Source organism: Pelecanus crispus, chromosome 22, assembly GCF_030463565.1.
Source record: "Pelecanus crispus isolate bPelCri1 chromosome 22, bPelCri1.pri, whole genome shotgun sequence".
Lineage (NCBI taxonomy): Eukaryota > Metazoa > Chordata > Aves > Pelecaniformes > Pelecanidae > Pelecanus > Pelecanus crispus.
Genome location: NC_134664.1, coordinates 4,587,959 through 4,612,940, shown reverse-complemented (window position 1 = coordinate 4,612,940; position 24,982 = coordinate 4,587,959). Strand labels below are relative to the sequence as shown.

Genomic DNA, 24,982 nt, shown 5'->3' with positions numbered 1-24,982 from the left:
ATGGAGACGGGATCCCTTGAGAAGAGCCCTGGGTCCCCCCATCTCCCCATCCCAGGGGCAGGAGCACTGTCCGGCCCCAGTGCTCCCAGTTCCGTGGTGCTGGAGGGTCACTGGGGCAGCAGCCCCCCACCTCCTGCCCCCCCGGTCTCTGCTGTAGCGGGGCAGGGGCTGCCCCGTGGCCAGGACCCTCGCCCACGCTCGGCCCTAGTGTGAGGAATAAATGTCCCCCCCCATCCATCCTCCTCTCCTGCGCCTGCACCGGTCGGTGCCGAGCGCCCGCAGCTTCCTCCCGCTCCTCCTCCTCGCTGCAGGGCTGCTGGGGCGTGGGGACCCCAGGGGATGGGGGGTCCTGGCACCCCGGATCCACCCTGTGACGGAGGGTGACCCTGGAGTCGTCCCTTCCGCGCCGCTCCGGGCAGGTCTCCGTCGGCGCTTGGCTGCTTTCCCGGCATCCGCACGCCAGAGCAACCTGGATCCTCCTGCTCCAGCTGGGGAAACTGAGGCAGGAGACAGCCCTTCCTTCCCGGGCCGCTCCGGCGCGGGGGGGCCGCCCTGTTTTCCCCCTCTCTATTTCCCAAACAAGCCCTGGCCCTGGCCCTGACAGTTGTCAGGCTAAATATTTTGCGTGCGGCAGCCGAAAACAAAAGTGAAGGGGCCGCAGGGTCTGGGTGAGGGCCGCGGCGTGCTGCGGGTGCCGGCCGGACGCGACGCGCGGGGACGGACACGGTGCGGCAGCGCCCGAGGCGGGACGGGACCCCAGGGGTCCCCCGCGGGGATGGGGGCGAGGGTGCTGGGTGCCCTGTGGCCGGGGCTGATGCTGTTGGTCCTCGGTCCCCTCCCGCTGCCCCCTGTGCGGGCCCCCTCCGAAAGTAAGTGCCTGGGAGGGGGTGGCCGGGAGCGGGGTGGGGGGTGCTTGTTGGGGGGACGGGGGGGGCACAGTTCTGGGGTGGGGGGGGGGCTGCATGGCGGTGCCTGTGCATGGGGGTTTGCAAGAGCCGGACCCTGAGGCAAAGCTGTTTTGGTGCTCGCTGCCTCAGTTTCCCCCCGCGGCAGTACCCCCGTGTGCTGCAGACCCCCCGCCCGGGGCAGAAGGGGCAAAGCGCGGGGCCCCCCCGGTGCTGGGACGGGAAGAGGGGAGCGTGGCGGGGGGCTCGGCCGGAGCTGGGGGTATCGATCGCTCAGCCCTGCTGGGAGCCGGGATGGTGGAAAATCGTAGCTGGGCAGGAGCCAGGGCCGGCACCGCTGCTCCCAGCGCTGCTGCTGGGATGGAAAACGGCTGGGGAGGGGGCGGCGTGGCGGGGAGGGGGGCGGCTGTGGGTCCCGGCACTCATGGCCGCGGCTGGGGATGTCTGGGCTCCCGCCCCGACTCCGCCGGCTGGCAGGGGCTGGGGGCACCCGAGGGGCTGGGCTCAGCGTCTGTCGGTCTGTCCTGCCTTCCCCTCTCCCTGCCGCCCCGTGCCTCAGTTTCCCCGAGCATCGAGGGGGTGTGCTGGGGGGGGTGGGAGTGATGGAGGAGGGGGCGAAGCACCCCAGCGCAGGGGCTGTGCAGAGAGCTGCCCAGGGGACGCGCCTCGCCGCGTCTGCCCCAGCCTGGGACCCCTGTCCCCTCTCTGTCCCCCCAGGGGCACGGGGGGCCGCCGTCCCCTTGCGCAGTGGAGGGTCGGGGTGACTTTCCCAAGGTCAGGGAGGGTGGCGGTGGCAGTGGGGCCCGTGCTGCACCCGTGGCCGGTCCCTCGCTCCTGCGGGAGGATGGAGGGGACCCCTGTGTCCTCACTGGGGGGGACAGGGGACCCTGGGAGTGACACGGAGAGGGGAAAAATGCCACCAGGCACGCAGTCACAAGGATCCGGCCATGAGCCACAGGACCAGGCGGGCTGCGGGCAGACGAGGGGTGAACCACGTGCCCAGACCCCCACCAGGACGGTGCCAGAGCGCCGCGTGCCGTGTGCGGGCCGGCGGGTCTGCGGCAGGGGCGCCGAGCTGGGCTGCCGGCGTTGCCTGCTGTTTAGGGTACATGCCGAGCCAGCCGTGTTTACCCCGGGTGTTTACAGTAAATCCCTCGCCAGGATCTCAGCAGCTTCTTTCCACCATAACTCCGCGTCAGGTTGCAGGCCGGGGATGCTGCCGGTGGGAAGCCACCAGCTCGTCCCGGCTCTCGCATCCCTGCTGGGACCGGGATGCAGGAGATGCTCAGCCCTGCCCTGCCCCCAGCGCTCCCGTTCCCTGCCAGGCTCTGGGGGGAATCCGGGTGGAAAAGCCCTGGGACGGCAAACCCACCGCCGGGGCTGTGCCGCCTGCGTGCCCGCGGTAGCCCCGCGTGCCCCGTTAGCCGCCCGGGCACGGTGCCGGGGAGTTAATGGAACGACCTCGGGAGCTGCCAGCCCGCTGGGCAACCACGCGCCCGTGGCGGGGAGGGTGCCGTGAGCCCCCCATGGCTGCCCCACAGCGTGGGAAGGGGGAAAGCCCTCCTGACCCCCGGCCGGAGCCCCTGGGGAGGGCAGGGGGGCTGGGACGTGCTCCGGGGGCTGAGACGGGGCGAGACGGCCGCGCGGGCAGCCAGACCTCATCAGCATCACCGCTCACTGCGCTGACGGACGCGTCGTGCCCCGGAGAGCCACGGCGCGTCGGCCGCCTGTCAGAGCCGCTCGCGTCTCCCCGGCCGCCCAGACCAATCGCAGCCACGTTTGACAGGCAGGGCCGGGATATTAAACCCCCCCGGGCGCCGCTGCGGCCCCAGCGATGGGCGCAGCGGGGGGGTCCCTGGGTGGTGGTGAGGGGGGCAGCTGCCCCGTCCCCACGGCCCACGGGGTCCCCCTCTCGCCACCCCAGTCTGTGGCAGCATGGACATCCGCAACGACGTCTCCCAGCTCCAGAAGCTGGAGAACTGCTCCATCATCGAGGGCAACCTGCAGATCCTGCTGATGTTCACCACGGGCGCCGAGGACTTTCGGGGGCTCAGCTTCCCTCGCCTGCTCATGATCACCGAGTACCTGCTCCTTTTCCGTGTCTACGGGCTGGAGAGCCTGCGGGATCTCTTCCCCAACCTCTCCGTCATCCGCGGCACCAACCTCTTCTTCAGCTACGCCTTGGTCATCTTCGAGATGCCGCATCTGCGGGACGTGGGGCTGCACAGCCTGGGCCATGTCCTGCGCGGCTCGGTCCGCATCGAGCGCAACCAGGAGCTTTGCCACCTCTCCACCATCGACTGGGGGCTGCTGCTGCCCGACGCTGTGGACAACACCTACATCGTCGGCAATAAGTTGGCCGAAGAGTGCGCCGACGTCTGCCCGGGCATCCTGGATGTGGAGAAGCCCTGTGCGCAGACCAGTGTCAATGGGCAGCTGGATTATCGCTGCTGGACATCCAGCTACTGCCAGAAAGGTGGGTGCCGGCAGCGTGGGGCTCGACCGCGCTGGCTGCTTTGCCGGGACGGTGCCGGTTTGCACCGTGGCAGCTGGGGGGTAAACTGGGAGGGCACTGGGGAAGGCTGGTGGAGCTGCAAGGGGGATGGCAGGCCCCGGCACGTGGCCGTCGCTCCCCCGCCGCTGGGAGCGTGCCGCGCTGGCGGTGCGGCGGGGGTAACCGGATCCGCGGTGTATCGTCCTCCGGAGGAGAGGCCGGCTACCGACTGCCGTGTTTTCCCAGTGGCGAGGTAAATACGGGCCCCTCCCGGGCTTGTTTGCTGTAAACAGGAGAGCTGGTAATGAAATATATACTATAAACACAGATCCTTATCGGGGCCGTAACCTCGGCCGCTGCCCCGGCACTGCTGCACCGGGCAGCTGGGGCTCAGCGTGGGCTGAGCCTCACCCCATCCATCCGTCTGTCCTGCCGTCTGTCCACGCAGCCCTTCATCCACCCATCCAGCTGGCCACACAGCCACCCATCAACCCACCTGTCTGTCCGTCCACTCACCATTTGGCCATCCCTCCATCCTTCCCTGCATCCCTCCATCACTTCATCCTGGCATCCCTCTCTCCATTCCTGCATCCCTCCGTTGCCTACATCCCTCTCTCCCTTCATTCCTGCATCCCCACCTCCCTGCATCCCTCCTTCCATCCCTCCCTCCATTCCTACATCCCTGCATTCCTCCTTCCATCCCTCCATCCCTCCATTCCTGCATCCCTCCATTGCCTACATCCCTCTCTCCCTCCATTGCTGCATCCCCACCTCCCTGCATCCCTCCTTCCATCCCTCCCTCCATCCCTGCATCCCTTCATTCCTCCTTCCATCCCTCCATCCTTCCATTCCTACATCCCTGCATTCCTCCTTCCATCCCTCCATCCCTCCATTCCTGCATCCCTCCATTGCCTACATCCCTCTCTCCCTCCATTGCTGCATCCCCACCTCCCTGCATCCCTCCTTCCATCCCTCCCTCCATTCCTGCATCCCTGCATCCCTTCCATCCCTCCCTCCATTCCTGCATCCCTGCATCCCTGCATCCCTGCATCCCTCCATCCCTCCATCCCTGCATCCCTCTGTTCCTACGTCACTACATCTATCCCTCCATTCCTGCATCCTACATCCCTGCATCCCTCCATCCCTCCATCCCTCCATCCCTGCATCCCTCTGTTCCTGCGTCACTACATCTATCCCTCCATTCCTGCATCCCACATCCCTGCATCCCTCCATCCCTCCATCCCTCCATCCCTGCATCCCTGCATCCCTCTGTTCCTGCGTCACTACATCTATCCCTCCATCCCTGCATCCCACATCCCTCCATCCCTGCATCCCTGCATCCCTCTGTTCCTGCGTCACTACATCTATCCCTCCATTCCTCACCCCTCTCCCCTTGCCCCTGGAGCCGGAGGGTGTCAGCAGCTCCCGCCCAGCCCTTCCCGCCTCTTCCCTCCCCGTCCCCAGCCAACCCCGGACCCCTGCCCCGCAGTGCTGCCCCGGGGCCGGGTGAGCCGCACCCGGGGCACTCTCCTTGCCCACAGCGCCGGCGCTCTCTCCGCAGTGTGCCCGTGTGGCGCGGGCTCGGCGTGCACGGCGGCGGGCGAGTGCTGCCACGCCGAGTGCCTGGGGGGCTGCGGGCGACCCCGCGACAGCCGAGCCTGCGTCGCCTGCCGCCACTTCCACTTCAACGGGCACTGCCTGCCCTCCTGCCCGCCCCGCACCTACGAGTACGAGGGCTGGCGCTGCGTCACCGCCGAGTACTGCGCCAGCCTCCGCAAGGTCTCCGACAACCCCCGCGACGCCTCCAAGTTCGTCATCCACCAGCAGCAGTGCCTCTCCGAGTGTCCCTCGGGCTACACCAGGAACGAGAGCAGGTGGGGGGGGTCCCCGGTGCCCCCCGGCACGGACACAGCGGTGGCATGGTGCCGGCTCACCTCCCGTCCTCCTGTCCGCAGCATCTTCTGCCACAAGTGCGAGGGGCTGTGCCCCAAGGAGTGCAAGGTGGGCACCAAGACCATCGATTCGACGCGGGCGGCGCAGGATCTGGGGGGCTGCACCCTTGTCGAGGGCAACCTCATCGTGAACATCCGCCGGGGCTGTGAGTGCCGGATCTGGCCCCCCCCGACCCGCCCCGGGTGGGAGAGCTGCCATGGGGTGCGGGGGGCGAAGGAGGGGGGGTCTTTTCCCTTGCAGGGTGAATTAACGGGGGTTGCCCCCTCCCTGCGTTCATGCCTGCGGGTTGTCCCCAGATAACCTGGCCTCAGAGCTGCAGAGCAGCCTGGGGCTCATCGAGACCATCACGGGCTTCCTGAAGATCAAGCACTCCTTTGCCCTCGTTTCCTTGTCCTTCTTCAAGAACCTCAAGCTGATCCGCGGCGACTCCATGGTGGACGGGTGAGGACGTGGTGTGGGGCTGGGGGGACACGTGGCTTTGGGGATGCCTGTGCCCACCACCTCTGTCCACGTCTCCTCCTCCAGGAATTACACCCTGTACGTCCTGGACAACCAGAACCTGCAGCAGCTCTGGGACTGGAGCCACCATGTCCTCTCCATCCCCGTGGGCAAGATGTACTTCGCCTTCAACCCCAAGCTGTGCCTGGCCGAGATCTACCGCATGGAGGAGGTGACGGGCACCAAGGGGCGGCAGAACAAGGCGGAGATCAACCCCCGCACCAACGGGGACCGGGCGTCCTGTGAGTATGGGGACGGGGACACCCGGCAGTGCCGCGACCCCCTGCCTGAACCTGTCACCCCTCCACAGGCAAGACCCAGACCCTGCGCTTCATCTCCAACGTCACCGAGTCCGACCGCATCTTCCTCAAGTGGGAGCGGTACCGGCCCCCCGAGTACCGGGACCTCCTCAGCTTCATTGTCTACTACAAGGAGTCGTAAGTGGTCCCTGTCCCCCACTTGTCCCCGTCGCGGGGGGCTTGGGAACCCCAGCCTTGGTGCCCTTGTGGCTGGGTGGGCTGGCAGGGGTTGTGCGGCCAGGAGGGGGTCCTGGGACCCTCCCCAACGCCTGGCTTGGGGCAGACCCTTCCAGAACGTGTCGGAGTACGTGGGGCAGGACGCGTGCGGGGCACAGAGCTGGAACGTGCTGGACGTGGAGCTGCCGCTCAGCAGCGAGCAGGCGCCGGGAGTGGCCCTGCTCAACCTCCGCCCCTGGACCCAATACGCCATCTTCGTCCGTGCCATCACCCTCACCACCGCCGAGGAAGGACGCAACTACGGGGCGCAGAGCGAGGTGGTCTACATCCGCACCATGCCGGCAGGTAAGGGGCTGGGGAAGGGGCCCGGGGATGCCTGTGGTGGCCCCCCAAAGATGGACTGACACCCCCATGTCCGCCCAGCCCCGACGGTGCCCCGGGACGTCATCTCCATGTCCAACTCCTCCTCCCATATCGTGGTGCGTTGGAAGCCACCCACGCAGCGCAACGGCAACATCACCTACTACCTGGTGCTGTGGCAGCAGCTGGCCGAGGACATGGAGCTCTACGTCAACGACTACTGCCACAAAGGTGAGGGCGGGCAGGCTGGGTGCAGCGGCCAAGGACGCCGGTGGGACAGGGATGCTCCCACCGAGCTGGGCTCCGGCAGCGCTGCCAGCCCTGCCCGTCTCTGCCCGCAGGTCTGAAGCTGCCCACCAGCAGCGCGGACACCCGCTTCGGGGACGGGGACGGCCCCGAGGTGGAGCAGGACACGGAGGAGCGGTGCTGCCCCTGCCGCCCCGCTGACGGGCAGCTCCGCATGGAGGGTGAAGCCGAGTCCTTCCAGAAGAAGTTCGAGAACTTCCTCCACAACTCCATCATCATCCCCAGGTGCTGTCCGGGGGGGGGTGCCCGTGTCAGGGGGGTGTCCCAGGCTGGGTGTGTGGGTCTGCCCCAGGTGGGGTGCCCGGTGGCTGCTCCTGGCAGATCCTTTAACCAATTTCCCGCTGTCTCAGGCCACCCTGGAAGGTGACGTCCATCAACAAGAACCCACAGAGGTGAGCGGGGACCACGCAAGCCTGGAGGGTCTCCCCTCCCCTGCTTGATTTTGAGGGACAACCCAGGCATCCTGGCTCCCCACCACCTCCTGTACCCATCTCCCGCAGGACCCCGAAGCGGCGCAGGGACGTGGTGGCCGTCACATCGCCGGCCAACTCCTCCTCGGTGGAGCCGCCTGCCCCGAGCCGCGCTGGGGGCGAGCCCAAACCCGACTTCCAGATCTTTGAGGACAAGGTGGTGCGCGACCGGGTGGTGCTGTCGCGGTTGCGGCACTTCACCGAGTACCGCATCGACATCCACGCCTGCAACCACGCCGCGCACACCGTGGGCTGCAGCGCCGCCACCTTCGTCTTCGCCAGGACCATGCCCGAGCGTATGTCCCGGCGGCCTCCCCCCTCCCAAACCCTGCCTCGGCGATGCTGGGATGCTCTGGGGTCCTGGCGCCTTAGAGCCGGGGCATTGGCAGCGGGTCGGGGTCCGGGTGATGCCCCCGGGAGCTGACCCCCTCTGCGCCCCTCCCCAGTGCAAGCTGACAACATTCCCGGTAACGTCACGTGGGAGCCGGCCGGCAAGAACAGCGTCCTGCTGCGCTGGGGAGAGCCCAGGAACCCCAACGGGCTCATCCTCAAGTACGAGATCAAGTACAGCCGTGAAAGCGAGGTGAGGACCCCCCCGCCGCACCCCCTGCCAGGTCTGCTTATGGGGGCACCGCACCCACCCCTGCACATCCCCTCCTGACTCCCTCCCCTGGGGCTCGTGCGTGGCTGGGGAGGGGGCGAAGCCCCCTCCGCCACCCCCCATTGTCCCCCCCAGGAGGTCACCACTGTTGTCTGCGTCTCCCGCCACCGCTACTCCAAGTACGGGGGGGTCCACCTGGCCCTGCTCCAGCCAGGGAACTACTCAGCCAAGGTCCGTGCCACCTCGCTGGCCGGCAACGGCTCGTGGACGGGGCTCGTCAAGTTTTACATCCTGGGGCCAGGTACCCGCAGGGGACGGGGGGGACATCGGTGGGGTCCTCAGCCACGGGACAGGCGGGGAGGGGGAGCTGTGGGGCCGGGGAGCTGGGGGTCCGGGGGTGCTGCTGGATCAGGGCACTGGGGAATTTGGGGATGCTGGTGGGCTGGGGAGCTGGGGGATTGGGGGATGCTGCTGGACCGGAATGCAGAGGATCGGGGATGCTCCTGGGCTGGGATGCTGAAGGTGAGGGATGCTGCTGGACTGGGGAGCTGGGGGATCGGGGGATGCTCCTGGACAGGGACACTGTAGGATCAGGGGATGCTGCCGGACTGGGGATCTAGGGGATTGGGGGATGCTCTGGGACAGGGGCACCCAAAGATCAGTGGGTGCTGCTGGTCTGGGGAGCTGGGGGCTCCCCCCCTCTGGCGCAGCGGTGGCGGTGGGACAAGCGTCCCTGCAACATGTGGGGTGGGATGAGTGCCTGGGCCCTGGCCCACGGCCGCCTGCTCCCGGCAGCCGAGGAGGAGTCAGGCAGCTTCTACGTCCTGCTCACCGTCACGCCCGTGGTCCTCATGGTGCTCATCTCCTGCCTCGCCGTCTTCGTCTTCTTCTACAACAAGAAGAGGTAGCGAGCCCTCCGGCACCCCCCGGGCCGGGCTGGGGCTGGATCCAGCCGAGCCGGGGCTGGGAAAGGGTTGTGGGGAGCTGGGATCGTGCCCTCGCCCCCCGCCCTCTGAGTGCTGCCCACCCCTCGCAGGAGCAACGACGGGTACCCCAGCGGGACGCTCTACGCCTCCGTCAACCCCGAGTACTTCAGTGCCTCGGACAGTACGTAGGGACAGGCAGGGGCGTCCCCGTGGGGTCTGCTGCCCTCTTCCCTTGCTGCGGCCATGCCGGCGGGGCTGGGGCTGGTGACAGCGATGGGGATGGTGACGGTGATGGGGTGGCCCCCCCTCGCCCCGCAGTGTACATCCCCGATGAGTGGGAGGTGTCGCGGGAGAAGATCACGGTGATTCGGGAGCTGGGGCAGGGCTCCTTCGGGATGGTGTATGAGGGGCTGGCGCTGGGGCTGGCCACCGAGGGTGAGGAGACCAAGGTGGCCCTGAAGACGGTCAACGAGTTGGCCACCATGCGGGAGCGCATCGAGTTCCTCAACGAGGCCTCCGTCATGAAAGCCTTCAAGTGCCACCACGTGGTAGGTGGGCAGCCAGAGGGGAGGGAGGGGACACGGGGGGGTCCGGCTGCTCACGTGCCACCCCGTTTGTCCCCCCAGGTCCGTCTGCTCGGTGTCGTGTCCCAGGGCCAGCCAGCTTTGGTCATCATGGAGCTGATGACGCGCGGGGACCTGAAGAGCTACCTGCGCTCGCTCAGGCCTGATGCCGAGGTGAGGGGCTGTCCGGGTGCCGCTGCCTGGGCAAAGGGGCACCCACCTTGCTCCCGGGGGGGGCCCGGTGTGCTCCCCCCCAGCCCCGACTCTGTGCGTGGTGCAGAACAACCCCGGGCTGCCGCCGCCGTCGCTCAAGGACATGATCCAGATGGCGGGGGAGATCGCCGATGGCATGGCGTACCTCAACGCCAACAAGTTCGTGCACCGGGACCTGGCTGCCCGCAACTGCATGGTGTCCGAGGACTTCACTGTCAAGATCGGAGGTGGGTGGGCAGCGGCGGGCAGGCTCGCTGCCAGCCCCGCATCTCCTGGTGCTCGCGCCTTCCTCCTCCTCTTCCTCCTCCACCAGACTTTGGCATGACCCGGGATATCTACGAGACGGATTATTATCGGAAAGGGGGCAAGGGGCTGCTCCCCGTCCGCTGGATGTCCCCCGAGGCCCTCAAGGACGGCATCTTCAACACGCAGTCGGATGTCTGGTAGGTGCTGGGATGGGGGGGGCGCGGGGGGATTTGGGGGGCGTCCCGCGGCTGAGCGGCGGCGTGCTGGCAGGTCCTTCGGCGTGGTGCTGTGGGAGATCGCCACGCTGGCCGAGCAGCCCTACCAGGGCATGTCCAATGAGCAGGTCCTGCGCTTCGTCATGGATAACGGCGTCCTGGAGCGGCCCGAAAACTGCCCCGACAAACTGTGAGTGTGGGGGGAGACCCCCCCCCGGGCCCCCGCCCTGCTGCGGGAAAGGCTGGTGGGGGAAACCGGCACCGAGCCCGTCACCCTGGTCTCTGGTGTCTGCGGCGTTGGGACGGCCGTGGGGTGCCGGGGCACCCCCAAACCCAGCGGGCGCCCTCTCTCCCGCAGCCATGAGCTGATGTGCCTGTGCTGGCAGCAGAACCCGCGCCAGCGCCCGTCCTTCGTCCAGCTCCTGGAGAGCATCAAGGACCACATGGCGCCCGCCTTCCGCACCCTCTCCTTCTTCTACAGCCCCGAGAACCGCCGGCGCGGCTCGGGCGAGCCCTCCGACGCCGAGACGGATCAGTCCCCCGGGGAGGACGAGTCCCCCGTGTCCCCCCTGCCCACCTGCAAGGACCGCAGCCACGGCCGGCTCCCCAACGGGACAGCCTGACTGACCCCAGCGTGTCCTCGGACCGCACCGGACTCTGCCCCCCCGCCACCCCCCACCGCCGGGAGCCCCCCACGTTATTTATTGCTTCCGAGGGCCCGGCCGAGGACCAGCTCCCTTGGGAAAGGGGTGGCAGGCAAAGCGAGGACACTCCATGGGGTGCATTTCCCCTAGGAATAAATTGGGGTGCCCCAAATCAGGGGGAGGGAGCAGGGGCCTGCCGGCTGGGAGGAGACCACCCCCGTCTTTTTGGGGTTTTTTTTGGGGGGGGGGGTGAAATGGGGGTCTGCGGGTGAGGAGCAGGTTTTGGGGTTTGGGGTCCCCCCACCAACCTGCCTCTGCCCCCCAGCTTCCCGGCAAACAGGTTGGTAATGCGCCCCCCCCCCCCCTTTTATAGGTGGGGAAACTGAGGCACGGGGCAGCCCTGCAGTGGGAGATGCCTGGGGCCGCCCTCACGCCCGCCCAGTGCCCGGCACTGGGACCAGTGTCAGGGCCGTGCTGGGACCAGTGTCAGGGCCGTGCTGGTCTGTGGAAGGGGCTCTGCTGTCTGATCCGTGGCCACAGACGAGCACAAATAAAGGGGGACGAAGCTCGGCCACGCCTGGTTTGTGGGGATCGGGGGGGGGGGCAGATGGGGCTTTCCGCTCCCCCCCCACCCCAGCCCCATCCGCTTCCTGCGTGCCCCAGCTGCGGCTTTGCCCTGCGGTGCCTGAACCGGGGGCGTTTCTGGGGAAAAACGTCAAAGCGGTGTAATTTGGGAGGACGTGGCGGGCGGCAGCTGCCGGTCTGCTCTGCCAGGGGGGCTGCAGCGGGGTCTCACGGCAGGGGTCACCCCAGGGGGGACCCTGACCCCATGGGTGCCACCAGGGGCTGGCGTCGGGGACGGGCCCGGGACTGAGCCATGCAGGAGGAATGCGGGCTGAGACCGTGCTAAACTCAGTGCACAGATGACCCCCCCCGGGGTGCTTTGGGACGGGCTCGGCGACAGCCAGCAGCTGGGTGGGGGTGAGGACCCACGGGGGGCAGTGGTGGGTGCACACCAGCCGTGCCCTGCCTGCCCAGGGAGGAGGGTCCTGGGGGGGCACGGGGGGGACGGGGCCGCTGTGCCACCAAACACGCAGCGGGGCGCTGGGGGAAGAGCTGGGGCCAGGCTGGCTCTGTCACGCTTCAAGATTTTGGGGGCACAGCCCAGGGGCGTGTGAGAGGTTGGGGGGGGTCCTGGTGGCCCCATGAGCCTGGGGGTGCTGGTGTGATGTCCCCTGTCCCTTAGGTGCAGCCAGGTCCTGGTGCGGGTGCGTGCGCGTGTGCATGCATGTGCATGCGTGTGCATGTGTGTGCCCCGCTGCGGCTGGGGGTGCTGGGGCGCTGCTTTGTGGGGCTGGGGTGCAGGTTTGGGGCTGCGGGGTGCAGGTCTGTGGGTGTAGGGTGCCAGCAGGGTGCAAGCGTCCGGGCAGGGCGCGGGTATGGATGACACAAGCGTGCAGGCAGGGTGCAGGGGTGCAGGGGCGCAGGCAGGGTGCAGGCAGGGCGCAGGGGTGCAGGCAGGGCGCAGGGGTGCAGGCAGGGTGCAGGCAGGGTGCAGGCAGGGTGCAAGGGCGCAGGCAGGGTGCAGGCAGGGCGCAGGCAGGGCGCAGGCAGGGCGCAGGGGCGCAGGCAGGGCGCAGGCAGGGTGCAGGCAGGGCGCAGGCAGGGTGCAAGCAGGGTGCAGGCAGGGTGCAGGGGCGCAGGCAGGGCGCAGGGGTGCAGGGGTGCAGGCAGGGCTCAGGGGCACAGGCAGGGTGCAGGGGTGCAGGCAGGGCGCAGGCAGGGTGCAAGCAGGGTGCAGGCAGGGCTCAGGGGCGCAGGCAGGGTGCAGGCAGGGTGCAGGGGTGCAGGCAGGGCGCAGGGGTGCAGGCAGGGCGCAAGCAGGGTGCAGGCAGGGTGCAGGCAGGGCGCAAGCAGGGTGCAGGGGCGCAGGCAGGGCACAGGGGTGCAGGCAGGGCACAAGCAGGGTGCAGGCAGGGTGCAGGGGTGCAGGCAGGGTGCAGGGGTGCAGGCAGGGCGCAGGCAGGGTGCAGGGGCGCAGGCAGGGCACAGGGGTGCAGGCAGGGCGCAAGCAGGGTGCAGGCAGGGTGCAGGGGTGCAGGCAGGGCGCAGGGGTGCAGGGGCGCAGGCAGGGCGCAGGCAGGGTGCAGGGGTGCAGGCAGGGCGCAGGGGTGCAGGCAGGGCGCAGGGGTGCAGGCAGGGCGCAAGCAGGGTGCAGGCAGGGCGCAGGGGTGCAGGCAGGGCGCAGGGGTGCAGGGGCGCAGGCAGGGCGCAGGCAGGGTGCAGGGGTGCAGGCAGGGCGCAGGGGTGCAGGCAGGGCGCAGGGGTGCAGGGGCGCAGGCAGGGCGCAGGCAGGGCGCAGGGGTGCAGGCAGGGCGCAAGCAGGGTGCAGGGGTGCAGGCAGGGTGCAGGGGTGCAGGCAGGGCGCAGGGGTGCAGGCAGGCGCCCCGCTCGGTGCCCCTGTGAGCGGGACACCTCCTCGGAGGGGCGGGGGGCTCTGGGCAGGGCTGCGGCCGAGCCCCCCCGCCCCGGGCCGGGGCTTCCCGGGCCCCGAGTGCCGGTGGGTGACGGGCGGGGGGTGCCCGGGGGGGCCCGGCCCTGCCCCTCCATCCCCGCCCGCGGGCCGGGGGGGTCTCCGGGGCGGGGGCGGTGCCGGGGCGGGGGGAGCCGCCGGCCCCTCCCGGGAGGCCGGTCCCTGCCTCGCTTTTAAGCCCCGCACGGCCCCGTGCTCGGGCTGCCGGGCAAGTGCGAGGGAGGGCGGCACCGGCACCGGCACCGGCACCGGCCCCGGCCCGGCCCGGCCCGGCCCCGCGATGCCGCTGCCCGCCTGGCTCTGCCTGGCCGCGCTGCTCCTGCCCCTGCCCGCCCCGGGCGCTGCCGGCCCCTGCCCCCGGCCCTGCCGCTGCCCCCGGGCCGGTGCCCTGCTCTGCCGGGAGCCCGGCACCGTGGGCAGCCTGGCCCGGCTGCTGGGAACCGCCGGCTTCACCGACGTGTGAGTGGGCTGGGGGCGCTGGGGCTGGGGGCGCTGGGGCTGGGGGGTGCGGTGATGGGGCTGGGGGACCGGGCGGTGGAGCCGGGGGCGGTGGAGCCGGGGGCGGTGGAGCCGGGGGCGATGGGGCTGGGGGTGCAGTGATGGGGCTGGGGGACCGGGCGGTGGAGCCAGGGCTGATGGAGCTGGGGGCGATGGGGCTGGGGGTGCGGTGATGGGGCTGGGGGACCGGGCGATGGAGCCGGGGGCGATGGAGCCGGGGGCGATGGAGCCGGGGGCGATGGAGCCGGGGGCGATGGGGCTGGGGGCGATGGGGCTGGGGGACGGGGTGATGGAGCAGGGGGTGATGGAGCAGGGGGTGATGGGGCTGAGGGACCGGGCAGTGAGGCTGGGGGTGATGGGGCTGGGGGACGGGGTGATGGAGCTGGGGGTGATGGAGCCAGGGGTGATGGGGCTGAGGGACCGGGCAGTGAGGCTGGGGGTGATGGGGCTGGGGGACGGGGTGATGGAGCTGGGGGTGATGGAGCTCACGGACCGGGCAGAGGGGCCGGGGGTGATGGGGCTGAGGGGTGTGGTGGTGGAGGCGGGGGTGGTGGAGCCGGGGGTGACGGGGCTGAGGGGTGCAGCGATGGGGCTGGGGGTGACGGGGCCAGGGCACAGGGCGATGGGGCTGCGGGATGGTGGTGATGGGGGTGGTGGGGCTGGGGGTGACAGTGTTTGGGCTGGGGCGATGGGGCTGGGGCGGCGACGGAGCAGGGAGCGCTATGGGGCTGGCGCTGGATCCGCTGTGGGGAGCGGGGCTGCTCGGCGGGCGGCGTTGAGGGCTGCGAAGATGGGGGGGCCCTGCGGTGCCAGTGGGAGCGAAGGGCTGAAGGTGCAGCGGGGTCCCCGGGCAGGGAGCACCCACGCCGTGGCAGGCAGGGCCAGGGTGCAGGAAGGGACCGAGACCCTCGTCATCCCCCCTTGGCGGGGCTGTCACCCTGTCCCAGGGCCTGCGGGTTGGGATGCCGAGGGGGGCACCCCGAATTTGCTGGTCTGGGGGATCTCCTCTGCTCTCGCTCATCCCCCGGCTCCAGGACGCGTGCTGGGGAGAGGAGGGCTGGAGCGAGCTGAGGCGAGGAGGGTGCTGGGGGTATGGGGTGCTGGGTGATACTGGGGTGCCCGGACTCCTGGGTCCTCCCCCACCACTGCAGCCCTGGCCATGCCGCATTGCCGGGGGGTGGCTGCGGCACGTCTCCGTGCCTCAGTTTCCCCATGTGCCGGGGGATGCTGCGCCACGGGGCGCTGCCAGCTCTTTGTTCAATGCCTGGCGGGGTGGGGTGGGTGGCGGCGGGGACGGCGGTCCCCCGAGAGCCCCCTGGCCTTCCCACTGCCCCAGCCTTCCTCATGCCTCCCACCTCCACATCCCCACCATGGGGGCGGCGGTAGGGACCCCCCACCGGGGTCAGCGGGACCGAAACCCCCTCAGCGTTGGTCTGAATCCCCAATTAACCCCTGACAATTTGGGGTTCAGAGGAGCAGCCCCTGGGGTGGGGCGGCTGGAAGAGCCCCGCACCAGCTCCCAAAGGGGCTTTCCTTCACCCCCGCCTTGGGAAAAGGGCGGGGGGGGGCAGTCGGTGCCCCCCATCACATCGCAGGATGCTGTGGGGTGTGAGGAAAGGTGGGGCCCCATGGGGGAGTGGGGCTGAGACCCGGCAAACTCGCTCTCTGGGTGAGACCAGGGGCTCCCAGCGGCGGCTCAGCCTGGGCCCCCCACGCTGGCCGGAGACTCGGTGCCGGTGGGGTCGCCTGCCACCGTCCCCTGCACCCCCTCCCCAGCTCATCCCTGTCGGCCCAGGGGGACTGGGGCGCAGCCGGGCAGCTCGGCTCCATCCCTGTCCCCGGGCGGTGCAGGCAGAGCCTGGGGAGGGGGAGAGCCGTGCCCCCCCGCTCGCCTCGCCCCACGCTTTGCCGGCAGCCCCGGGCACGGGGGGTCCTGGGGTCCCTGCCCTGATCCCCCTCGTTTGCCTTCCAGCGTCATCGAGAACCAGCAGACGCTGACGACCTTGACCCGGGCTGACACCAGGATGCTGCGGGACCTCAGGAGCCTGTGAGCACCGCGGGGCGGGGTCCCTGCACAGGGAAATGGGGGGGGCTGGTGCATGGGGGGACCCCCAGGGCTTGATCCTGCTGTGGGGAGGCGAAGAGGGGTGCTCCCAGGATGGGGATTTGGGGTCCCCAGGGCGGGTGCTCAGCCCTTCCCTCCCCCAGCACCATCTCCAGGTCGGGGCTGCAGCACGTCTCTGCCGACGCCTTCCTGGACACCCTCAGGCTGAGCCACGTGTGAGTACCCCCCCCCAATTCCCTCCCCCAACCGCCCCCCCCCGATTTTGGGGCTCGCCCCCCCCCCCCCGTCCCCGCAGGCGCTTGGCCCCAGCGCAGGGTGGCTGCTCCCCGCGCCCGGGCGGGATCGATGGTGTCCTGCTGCCCATCGCCGCATCAGCCGGGCCGGGGGGGCCGCGTGGGGCTCTGCTGCTGAGTGGGAAACCATCGATCCGGGGCAGGAGAGCAGGCGCTGCCCGCCCCCGGGAGCTCCGCGCTGCCCCGCTGCGGGGGGGACCCCAGAGAGCGGGGGGGACCCTGTGCTGGGGTGCGTGGGGCTCCCCCCTCGCAGGGAGGTGCCTGAAGGCTGGTGGCACCCTGGCAGAGGTGGTTTTGCCCGGTCACGGCGCGACAGCGGTGGCCCCGGTGCTGTGCCCCGGCCAGACCCTCTGCGAGGGCGGGGTGACGCGGGACGGGGGTCTGCGGCGGGAAGGGGCGGCTGACGGGGTCTGTCCCGACAGGAATCTCTCCTCCAACGCGCTGCACAGCCTTTCCTGGAAGACCTTCCAGCACCTGCCCTTGCAAGAGCTGTGAGTGACGCGGGGCGGGGGAGGCAGGCGCAGGGCATCCCGCGCTGGGGATGCACCCCCGGGGTGACGCAGAGGCAGGGACGGGGCTGGGGGCGCAGCGAGGCGGCGGCTCTGGCAGCCACGGGCGTGGGGACGGGGACGGGGCGGCCCTGGGTGCATCTCGGGGCACCGGCGGCGCTCGGTGCAGGATCGGTGCAGCCGGGGACGCCGACGCCTCCGCGGGAGCTGGAGCCGGGCCGGCGCAGCCCGCTTGACCCCTTGTCCTCTTCCCTGCCCCATGGCAGCATCCTGGTGGGAAATCCCTTCAACTGCTCCTGCGGGCTCCTCTGGCTGCAGCTCTGGCAGAACGGGAGCCGGGCCGAGCTGGGGAACCAGTCGCTGGGCTGCTGGGAGGGCAGCGTGCTGGTGCCCCTGGGCAGCCAGCCCCTCCGCGCCTGCGGTACGTGGCGCGGCACCCCGCCGGCTTCGGGCGCTGGCTTTGTCCCCAGCTCCTGAGCCACTTGGCTGGGGACGGCGCGGGACGCGGCGGGGAGCCGTGGCCCCGCTCACCCCCCTCTCCTCGGCAGAGCCCCCGACCGTCCGCATCGAGCACCCCGAGGCGGTGCTGCGCCAAGGGGACAGCGTCAACCTCACCTGCCGCATCGCCGCCGAGCCGCCGGCCAGCGGGGAATGGGTGCTCCCCGAGGTGGGACCCGAGCTGCCTGTCGTCACCAAGGCAAGCTCAGCCTTGCCGGGGCACGGCCAGGGACCTTCCCGGCAGCGCCGTCCCCGCCGCAGCATCCTCTCGCTGGCGGCGCGGGCGCGGGGGATGCGGGAGCCGGCACAGCTCGGGGGGGGCTGTCCGCTCACCCCGAGCCGGTGCTCCCCGCAGCTCTCCGACTGGGAGATCGTCCTGGAGATCAGCAACGTCTCCTCCAGCCTCAACCGCAAAGACCTGACGTGCCGGGCGGAGAACGTGGCGGGCCCGGCGGAGGACAGCGTGATGCTGAACGTCACCTGTGAGCAGCCCGGAGGGGGCCGGCGCGGGGGCCGGGCGAGGGGGCCGGCGAGGGGACCCACCCGGCTCTGTCTCCCCCAGTCCCCCCCGTGATCCTGGCCCTGCACGAAGCCATCCCCCAGCACGTCTGGTGCATCCCCTTCTCGGTGGACGGCAACCCGGCCCCCAGCATCCGCTGGCTCTTCAACGGCACGGCCCTGGCCGAGGGGCCCTACATCCGCACCAGCATCGTGGAGTACGAGCACAACTCCACCGTCCTCCACGGCTGCCTCCAGCTCAACCGGCCCACGCACGTCAACAACGGCAACTACACCCTCCTGGTCCGCAACCCCCTGGGCTCTGCCGCCCGCAGCGTCCAGGGGCGTTTCATGGAAAACCCCTTCAGCTTCAGCCCCGAGGAGCCCATCCCCGGTAGGTGCCGGCAAACGCCGGGCAGGGGGGGCTGCCTGGGGGCTTCCCCGCTCCCTGGTCTCGGTGGAGACGCGCCGCGGCGCTCCGTGCATCCGTGTGCCGAACGGGCTGTGTCTGGCTCTGCCGTGTGCCGAACGGGCTGTGTCTGGCTCTGCCCGCTGGCTCCGAGCAAGCCCCGCCGTGCCTCAGTTTCCCCGGGGTGGGCGCGGGGGGACGCTGGGCGCTCTGGCCGGCGCAATAACAGGCGTTTCTCCTTTCTCTCTCCCTTTGGGCTGCACCAGTGTCCCTGTCTCCGCTGGGTGAGTGACTGGGCACGCCGCTCCCCGCGGGGTCCCCATGCAGCAGGCGCACCTCCCTGCCCCAGCCCCCCAAAACTGCCCCCCACCCCCGGGCTGAGCCTGGGGTACCCCACCCTGCGCTGAGGGTGCGGGGTCATCGCAGGGGTGTTGCCATCCTGGGCCCTCCCCGCCTTGCCGGGACCACCCCAGGGATGGGACCCCCTGCCCCGTGCTCACCCTGCGCCCCTCTCCCCGCCCCAGGCACCAGGAACAGCTCGCTGGAGGGGCCCGTGGAGACGACGGATGAGCACACGTTTGGGGTGAGGGGCTCTGTGATTTGGGCTGGGGGGGACCAGGACACCCGTGGGGGGGGGGACAAATCCTTAGGGGACAGCCAAACCAGAGCCGAGCGGGATGGGGACATGCGATGGGGACGAAGGGCAGAGTGCCGGTGCCTCAGTTTCCCCTGCGGCAGCTCAGGGGACCGGTGGGCGTCTCGGACCCCCAAGGGCTGGGAGAAGGGGCCCGGCGCGACCCCCGGCTGAGCCCCGTACCTGCTGTCGCCAGGTCTCGGTGGCTGTGGCGCTGGCCGTGTTCGCCTGCCTTCTCCTCTCCGTCATGCTCATCGTGCTCAACAAGTGCGGGCGCCGGTCCAAGTTCGGCATTAACCGTGAGTGCCCGGCGCCGCGGGGGATTCGGGCTGCAGCGCGGGGACACCTCGGTTCCCACGTCCGCGGGGCGCCCGGGGCCGTGCCGCATTCCCGGCTTGGGCCGCGGCCGCGGGGTGCTGGTCCCGAGGGGGCCGCGGACGGGGCGCGGAGGGTGCCGGCTCCCCCCGGCAGCGCGGGCAGCAGCTGCTAATTCACTCCTGGAATGGATTCAGCCTCTAAATGGGTTTGATCCGGCTGCCGGGCCCCTGGGGGCCGGCCGGGGCGGGGGGATGCTCGGCAGAGCCTGGCACTGGCTGCGCTGGCTGGGGGGGCCGCGGGACCCCCCATGGCCTTGGCCTTGTCCCCGCAAGGCTCAGCGGTGCTGGCGCAGGAGGACGACCTGGCCATGTCCCTGCACTTCATGAACCTGGGCAGCAGCCCCCTCTCCTCGGCTGAGAGCAAGCTGGAGGGGCTGAAGAGCAACTTCATCGAGAACCCCCAGTATTTCTGCGATGCCTGTAAGCGCTGGTGGGGGGGGCACGACCGCGGTCCCCGAGCATCCTCCCCTGCAGCCATCCCCGGCCCGGGGGGCACTGATGGGCGGGGGTCCCCTTAGGCGTGCACCACGTGCAGCGGCGGGACATCGTGCTGAAGTGGGAGCTGGGCGAAGGCGCCTTCGGGAAGGTTTTCTTGGCCGAGTGCTACAACCTCCTCCCGGAGCGGGAGAAGATGCTGGTGGCCGTGAAGGTGAGGAGGGGGGGATGATGCCGGGGGGGGCTCCGTGGCGGGGGGGGGGGGGGGGTGTTGGTGCCAGGCCGATGCCGTGTGCCAGCAGGCGCTGAAGGAGGTGACGGAAAGCGCCCGCTTGGATTTCCAACGCGAAGCCGAGCTGCTGACGGTGCTGCAGCACGAGCACATCGTCAAGTTTTACGGCGTCTGCACCGAGGGCGAACCCCTCATCATGGTCTTCGAGTACATGAAGCACGGCGACCTCAACCGCTTCCTCAGGTGGGCTGGGGGGGTCCTGTCCCCCCCCCCCCGCCGCTCCATCAGCGCAGCCAGCCTGCTCCCTGCTAATGCAGCCCTCCTTGCAATATTGATTAGATTAGCTGTCTGAGAGGCTTAAATAGAGAGAGATTGGCCATCAGCTGGAATAAGCAGAGACTTTTCGATTGCCCCCCCAGGTATTGCTGCTAGACGGGGGGGGCTGCCAGAGGCATCGCTTTAGTGGCCACGCAATGAGCTCTGAGACGTGGCTTTTATGATTATTGTTATGGGAGTTGGCATTAATGGTTCTGCCGAGCAGAACCCCCCCAGCTCGCGGCCGCGGCCGCCCCGGCACGGCTGTCAGCTGCGCTCGGCATCAAAGGCAGAGCGGCTGAGGCGGCCGGAGCGGCGCTGGCCCCTGGCCCCGCTTCGCACGTGCCACCGCGCTTTCGCACGCGCCCCCACGCGCGGCCCTCCTCAGCGTGCGGGGCCGCGTGTGCACACGCACATCCCTCCCTGGCGTGTGTGCACACCCTTCGCCTGTGTGCGTGTACGTATGCGCACGCCCTTCCCCGGCGTGCATGCACGCATGTGTGCACACCTTTCCCTGGCACGCATGCATAAAACTGCACGCTTTTCCCCTGTGCATGCACATACATGGCGTGCTCTTCGCTGGCATGTGCGCGTACATGCTTATGTGCTTCCCCTCTGTGCGTGCACATGTGTGCACCCTGCCCTGGCATGCATGCACACATGCACACCCTGCCCTGGCATGCACGCACACACAAGTGCACACCTTTTCCCTGTGCACGTGCACTCCTTCCCCCTGTGCATGCACACAGGTGTGCATGCCCATCCCTGATGTCTGCACACGTATGTGCACGCCCTTCCCCTGTGGGCATGCACATATGTGCACGCCCTTTCCTGGCATGTGTGCACATATGTGTGCACCCTTCCTTGGTGTGCATGCACACAAGTGCACGCCTTTCCCCTGTGCACGTGCACTCCTTCCCCCTGTGCATGCACACAGGTGTGCATGCCCATCCCTGATGTCTGCACACGTATGTGCACGCCCTTCCCCTGTGGGCATGCACATATGTGCACGCCCTTTCCTGGCATGTGTGCACATATGTGTGCACCCTTCCTTGGTGTGCATGCACACAAGTGCACGCCTTTCCCCTGTGCACATACACACCCTTCCCTGGCATGTGTGCACATGCGTGCATGCCCTTCCCCTGTGTGCACGTCCTTTCCTGGCATGTGTGCACATATGTGTGCGCCCTTCCTTGGTGTGCATGCACACAAGTGCACGCCTTTCCCCTGTGCATGCACACACATATGCACACCCTTCCCTGGCACGTGCGCACACACGTGCACGCCCTTCCCCTGTGTGCACGCCCTTTCCTGGCATGTGTGCACATATGTGTGCACCCTTCCTTGGTGTGCATGCACACAAGTGCACGCCTTTCCCCTGTGCACGTGCACTCCTTCCCCCTGTGCATGCACACAGGTGTGCATGCCCATCCCTGATGTCTGCACACGTATGTGCACGCCCTTCCCCTGTGGGCATGCACATATGTGCACGCCCTTTCCTGGCATGTGTGCACATATGTGTGCACCCTTCCTTGGTGTGCATGCACACAAGTGCACGCCTTTCCCCTGTGCACATACACACCCTTCCCTGGCATGTGTGCACATGCGTGCATGCCCTTCCCCTGTGTGCACGTCCTTTCCTGGCATGTGTGCACATATGTGTGCGCCCTTCCTTGGTGTGCATGCACACAAGTGCACGCCTTTCCCCTGTGCATGCACACACATATGCACACCCTTCCCTGGCACGTGCGCACACACGTGCACGCCCTTCCCCTGTGTGCACGCCCTTTCCTGGCATGTGTGCACATATGTGTGCACCCTTCCTTGGTGTGCATGCACACAAGTGCACGCCTTTCCCCTGTGCACGTGCACTCCTTCCCCCTGTGCATGCACACAGGTGTGCATGCCCATCCCTGATGTCTGCACACGTATGTGCACGCCCTTCCCCTGTGGGCATGCACATATGTGCACGCCCTTTCCTGGCATGTGTGCACATATGTGTGCACCCTTCCTTGGTGTGCATGCACACAAGTGCACGCCTTTCCCCTGTGCACATACACACCCTTCCCTGGCATGTGTGCACATGCGTGCATGCCCTTCCCCTGTGTGCACGTCCTTTCCTGGCATGTGTGCACATATGTGTGCGCCCTTCCTTGGTGTGCATGCACACAAGTGCACGCCTTTCCCCTGTGCATGCACACACATATGCACACCCTTCCCTGGCACGTGCGCACACACGTGCACGCCCTTCCCCTGTGTGCACGTCCTTTCCTGGCATGTGTGCACATACGTGTGCGCCCTTCCCTGGTGTGCATGCACACAAGTGCACGCCTTTCCCCTGTGCACGTGCACACCCATCCCTGGCACGTGCGCACACGCGTGCATGCCCTTCCTCTGTGTGCACGCACATGCGGGCGCGCTTCCTTCCTGGCCTGTGTGTGCACGGCCCTTCCCCTGCCTTCGCACGCCCCCTCCCGCACGCGCGCCTGCATGCCCCCCCATATGCAGCCCCCCACTCGGGCTCGTGCCCCGCTCCGAGCGGCCCCTCTGTCCCGGCAGGTCCCACGGCCCCGACGCCAAGATCCTGGACCAGGGGCAGGGGCAGCCCTGCGGGCAGCTGACGCTGAGCCACATGCTGCAGATCGCCACGCAGATCGCCTCGGGCATGGTCTACCTCGCCTCCCTCCACTTCGTCCACCGCGACCTGGCCACCCGCAACTGCCTGGTGGGCCACGACCTGGTGGTGAAGATCGGGGATTTCGGCATGTCCCGGGACATCTACAGCACTGACTATTACCGGGTGAGCGGGCTGGCGAGCTGCCCCCTCCCTGCCCTCCGGCTCCGCGATGGGCTGGGGGCTCCGGCCGCAGTTCTCCCTCTTAACCGCTGCCTGCCGACCCGCCGCCATCCGTGTGTAATTGTAGAGTCATGGAATGGTTGGGGGCGGAAGGGACCGTCAAAGGTCCAGCCCAACCCCCCGCCATGGGCACGGGCATCTTCACCCAGACCAGGCTGCTCCGAGCCCCCGTTTCCCATTTTATCCGTAGAATCGTAGAATGCTTTGGGTTGGAAGGGACCCCCCCCCCCCGTCCAACTTGACCTTGAATGTCTCCAGGGATGGGGCCTCCGTCCCCGGGCAACCTGCGCCCGTGTCTCACCGCGTAACAAATCTCTCCTATCTCGCCTGAGGCGCGCTTAACGAGCAGGGCTGGGGCTGGGGGGGCGAGTGGGGGTCCCTGCCCTGCTGACGGCCCCGCTGTGGGCAGGTGGGGGGCAGGACCATGCTGCCCATCCGCTGGATGCCCCCCGAGAGCATCCTCTACCGTAAATTCACCACCGAGAGCGATATCTGGAGCTTCGGCGTGGTGCTCTGGGAGATCTTCACCTACGGGAAGCAGCCCTGGTACCAGCTCTCCAACACGGAGGTGAGCGAGGCGGGGGCGTGAGGACAGTGGCAGCCCCCCATGGGGGCACCCGGGGGGGTACTCCATCTCCGTCCCGCTTCCCGCAGGCCATCGAGTGCATCACGCAGGGGCGGGAGCTGGAGCGTCCCCGCACGTGCCCCTCCGAGGTGTACGCCATCATGCAGAGCTGCTGGCAGCGGGAGCCGCAGCAGCGCCGGCCCATCAAGGAGATCCACAGCCACCTCCAGGCCCTCGTCAAGACCCCCCCTGTCTACCTGGACATCCTGGGCTGAGCGGGGCCCCCCCACCCGCCCTCGCTCCCTGCTACCCCCTGCCCTCCCCGCGGCTGGGGGGCACGGCTCACCCTCCCTCTCCCCCCACCCAACGGAGCCCCCCGGACTGACGCCCCGATGGGGGGAGAGGGCTGAAGCCTTATTTGTAGTGGAAAATGGCAGCCCGCAGCTATGGGGGGCTGTGGGGCTGGGATGGGGGCCCCCGAGGCCGTGCGCCCCAGGGTCGTGGCCGTGCCGCCGGGCTCCTGGCATCTCCCCAGCGTGCCGGGCCGGAGGATGTGGGTTTGCTCTGGGGGGCAGAGCCGAGAGCCCCTCCAGCACTGGCTCCATGCCGGTGTGGGAGCCGGGGGGCTCGGCTCTCCAGGGGGGTTGGGGGCACCCCATGGCTTGGCTGCTCCTTTGTCCCCCGTCCCGGTCCCCGGCTGGCGGGGACGCCCTGCGCTCGCCCGCTCTGCAGCGAAACCGGTCGATAATAAAACTGTCCATCTCTCCCCTGCGCTGGGACCGCCTGCTGCGGCGTGTGCACCGGGCATGGGGGGCTCTGGGGGAGAAAGAGGGGCCTTTTGGAGCAGGGAGGCTCCGACTGCGGAAGAGGAGCTGGAGGGGATGTGCTGCTCCCAGGATATGGGGATGATGTGTGCCCAGGATCCCGGGATGCAGGGGCGGTGTGTGGCTGGGATGCAGGGGCGGTGTGTGCCCAGGATCCCGGGATGTAGGGATGACATGTTCCCGGGATGCAGGGACGATGTGTGCCCAGGATCCCGGGATGCAGGGACAGTGTGTGCCCAGGATGCAGGGATGACGTGTTCCCGGGATGCAGGGACGATGTGTGCCCAGGATCCCGGGATGCAGGGACGGTGTGTGCCCAGGATGCAGGGATGATGTGTTCCTGGGATGCAGGGACGGTGTGTGCCCAGGATCCCGGGATGCAGGGATGACATGTTCCCGGGATGCAGGGACAGTGTGTGCCCAGGATCCCGGGATGACGTGTTCCCGGGATGCAGGGACGATGTGTGCCCAGGATCCCGGGATGCAGGGACAGTGTGTGCCCAGGATGCACGGATGATGTGTTCCTGGGATGCAGGGACGGTGTGTGCCCAGGATCCCGGGATGCAGGGA

General features: G+C 68.9%; 2 protein-coding genes across 2 annotated transcripts; both read left to right on the top strand.

Annotated features, from left to right (window-relative positions):
* The first annotated feature begins 775 nt into the window (after nt 1-775).
* INSRR (insulin receptor related receptor) lies at nt 776-10,849 on the top strand. The gene is made up of 22 exons (XM_075724247.1): nt 776-869; nt 2,830-3,381; nt 4,961-5,273; nt 5,355-5,497; nt 5,649-5,793; nt 5,878-6,092; nt 6,161-6,287; nt 6,433-6,671; nt 6,750-6,917; nt 7,028-7,217; nt 7,343-7,384; nt 7,493-7,758; nt 7,909-8,045; nt 8,199-8,364; nt 8,859-8,967; nt 9,100-9,170; nt 9,308-9,537; nt 9,616-9,726; nt 9,833-9,992; nt 10,079-10,208; nt 10,282-10,416; nt 10,585-10,849. Exons 1-22 carry the CDS (start codon nt 776-778, stop codon nt 10,847-10,849), a joined length of 4,008 nt encoding a protein of 1,335 aa, XP_075580362.1.
* A 2,834-nt stretch (nt 10,850-13,683) lies between these two features.
* Nucleotides 13,684-23,863, top strand: NTRK1 (neurotrophic receptor tyrosine kinase 1). Its single transcript, XM_075724627.1, has 17 exons — nt 13,684-13,862; nt 15,874-15,948; nt 16,110-16,181; nt 16,682-16,750; nt 17,035-17,189; nt 17,317-17,465; nt 17,622-17,748; nt 17,829-18,158; nt 18,440-18,457; nt 18,698-18,756; nt 19,004-19,106; nt 19,458-19,604; nt 19,703-19,833; nt 19,922-20,094; nt 22,726-22,966; nt 23,433-23,591; nt 23,678-23,863. The coding sequence occupies exons 1-17, from the start codon at nt 13,684-13,686 to the stop codon at nt 23,861-23,863; spliced, it is 2,373 nt and encodes a 790-aa protein (XP_075580742.1).
* Nucleotides 23,864-24,982: the final 1,119 nt, after the last annotated feature.

Coding starts and splice junctions, on each gene's coding strand:
- INSRR (XM_075724247.1), top strand. CDS start 776: ATGGGGGCGAGGGTGCTGGGTGCCCTGTGGCCGGGGCTGATGCTGTTG. Junction 6,672..6,749: donor CATCCGCACCATGCCGGCAG/GTAAGGGGCTGG, acceptor ATGTCCGCCCAG/CCCCGACGGTGCCCCGGGAC. Junction 9,171..9,307: donor GTACTTCAGTGCCTCGGACA/GTACGTAGGGAC, acceptor CTCGCCCCGCAG/TGTACATCCCCGATGAGTGG.
- NTRK1 (XM_075724627.1), top strand. CDS start 13,684: ATGCCGCTGCCCGCCTGGCTCTGCCTGGCCGCGCTGCTCCTGCCCCTG. Junction 15,949..16,109: donor CTGCGGGACCTCAGGAGCCT/GTGAGCACCGCG, acceptor TCCCTCCCCCAG/CACCATCTCCAGGTCGGGGC. Junction 18,757..19,003: donor CGGATGAGCACACGTTTGGG/GTGAGGGGCTCT, acceptor TGCTGTCGCCAG/GTCTCGGTGGCTGTGGCGCT.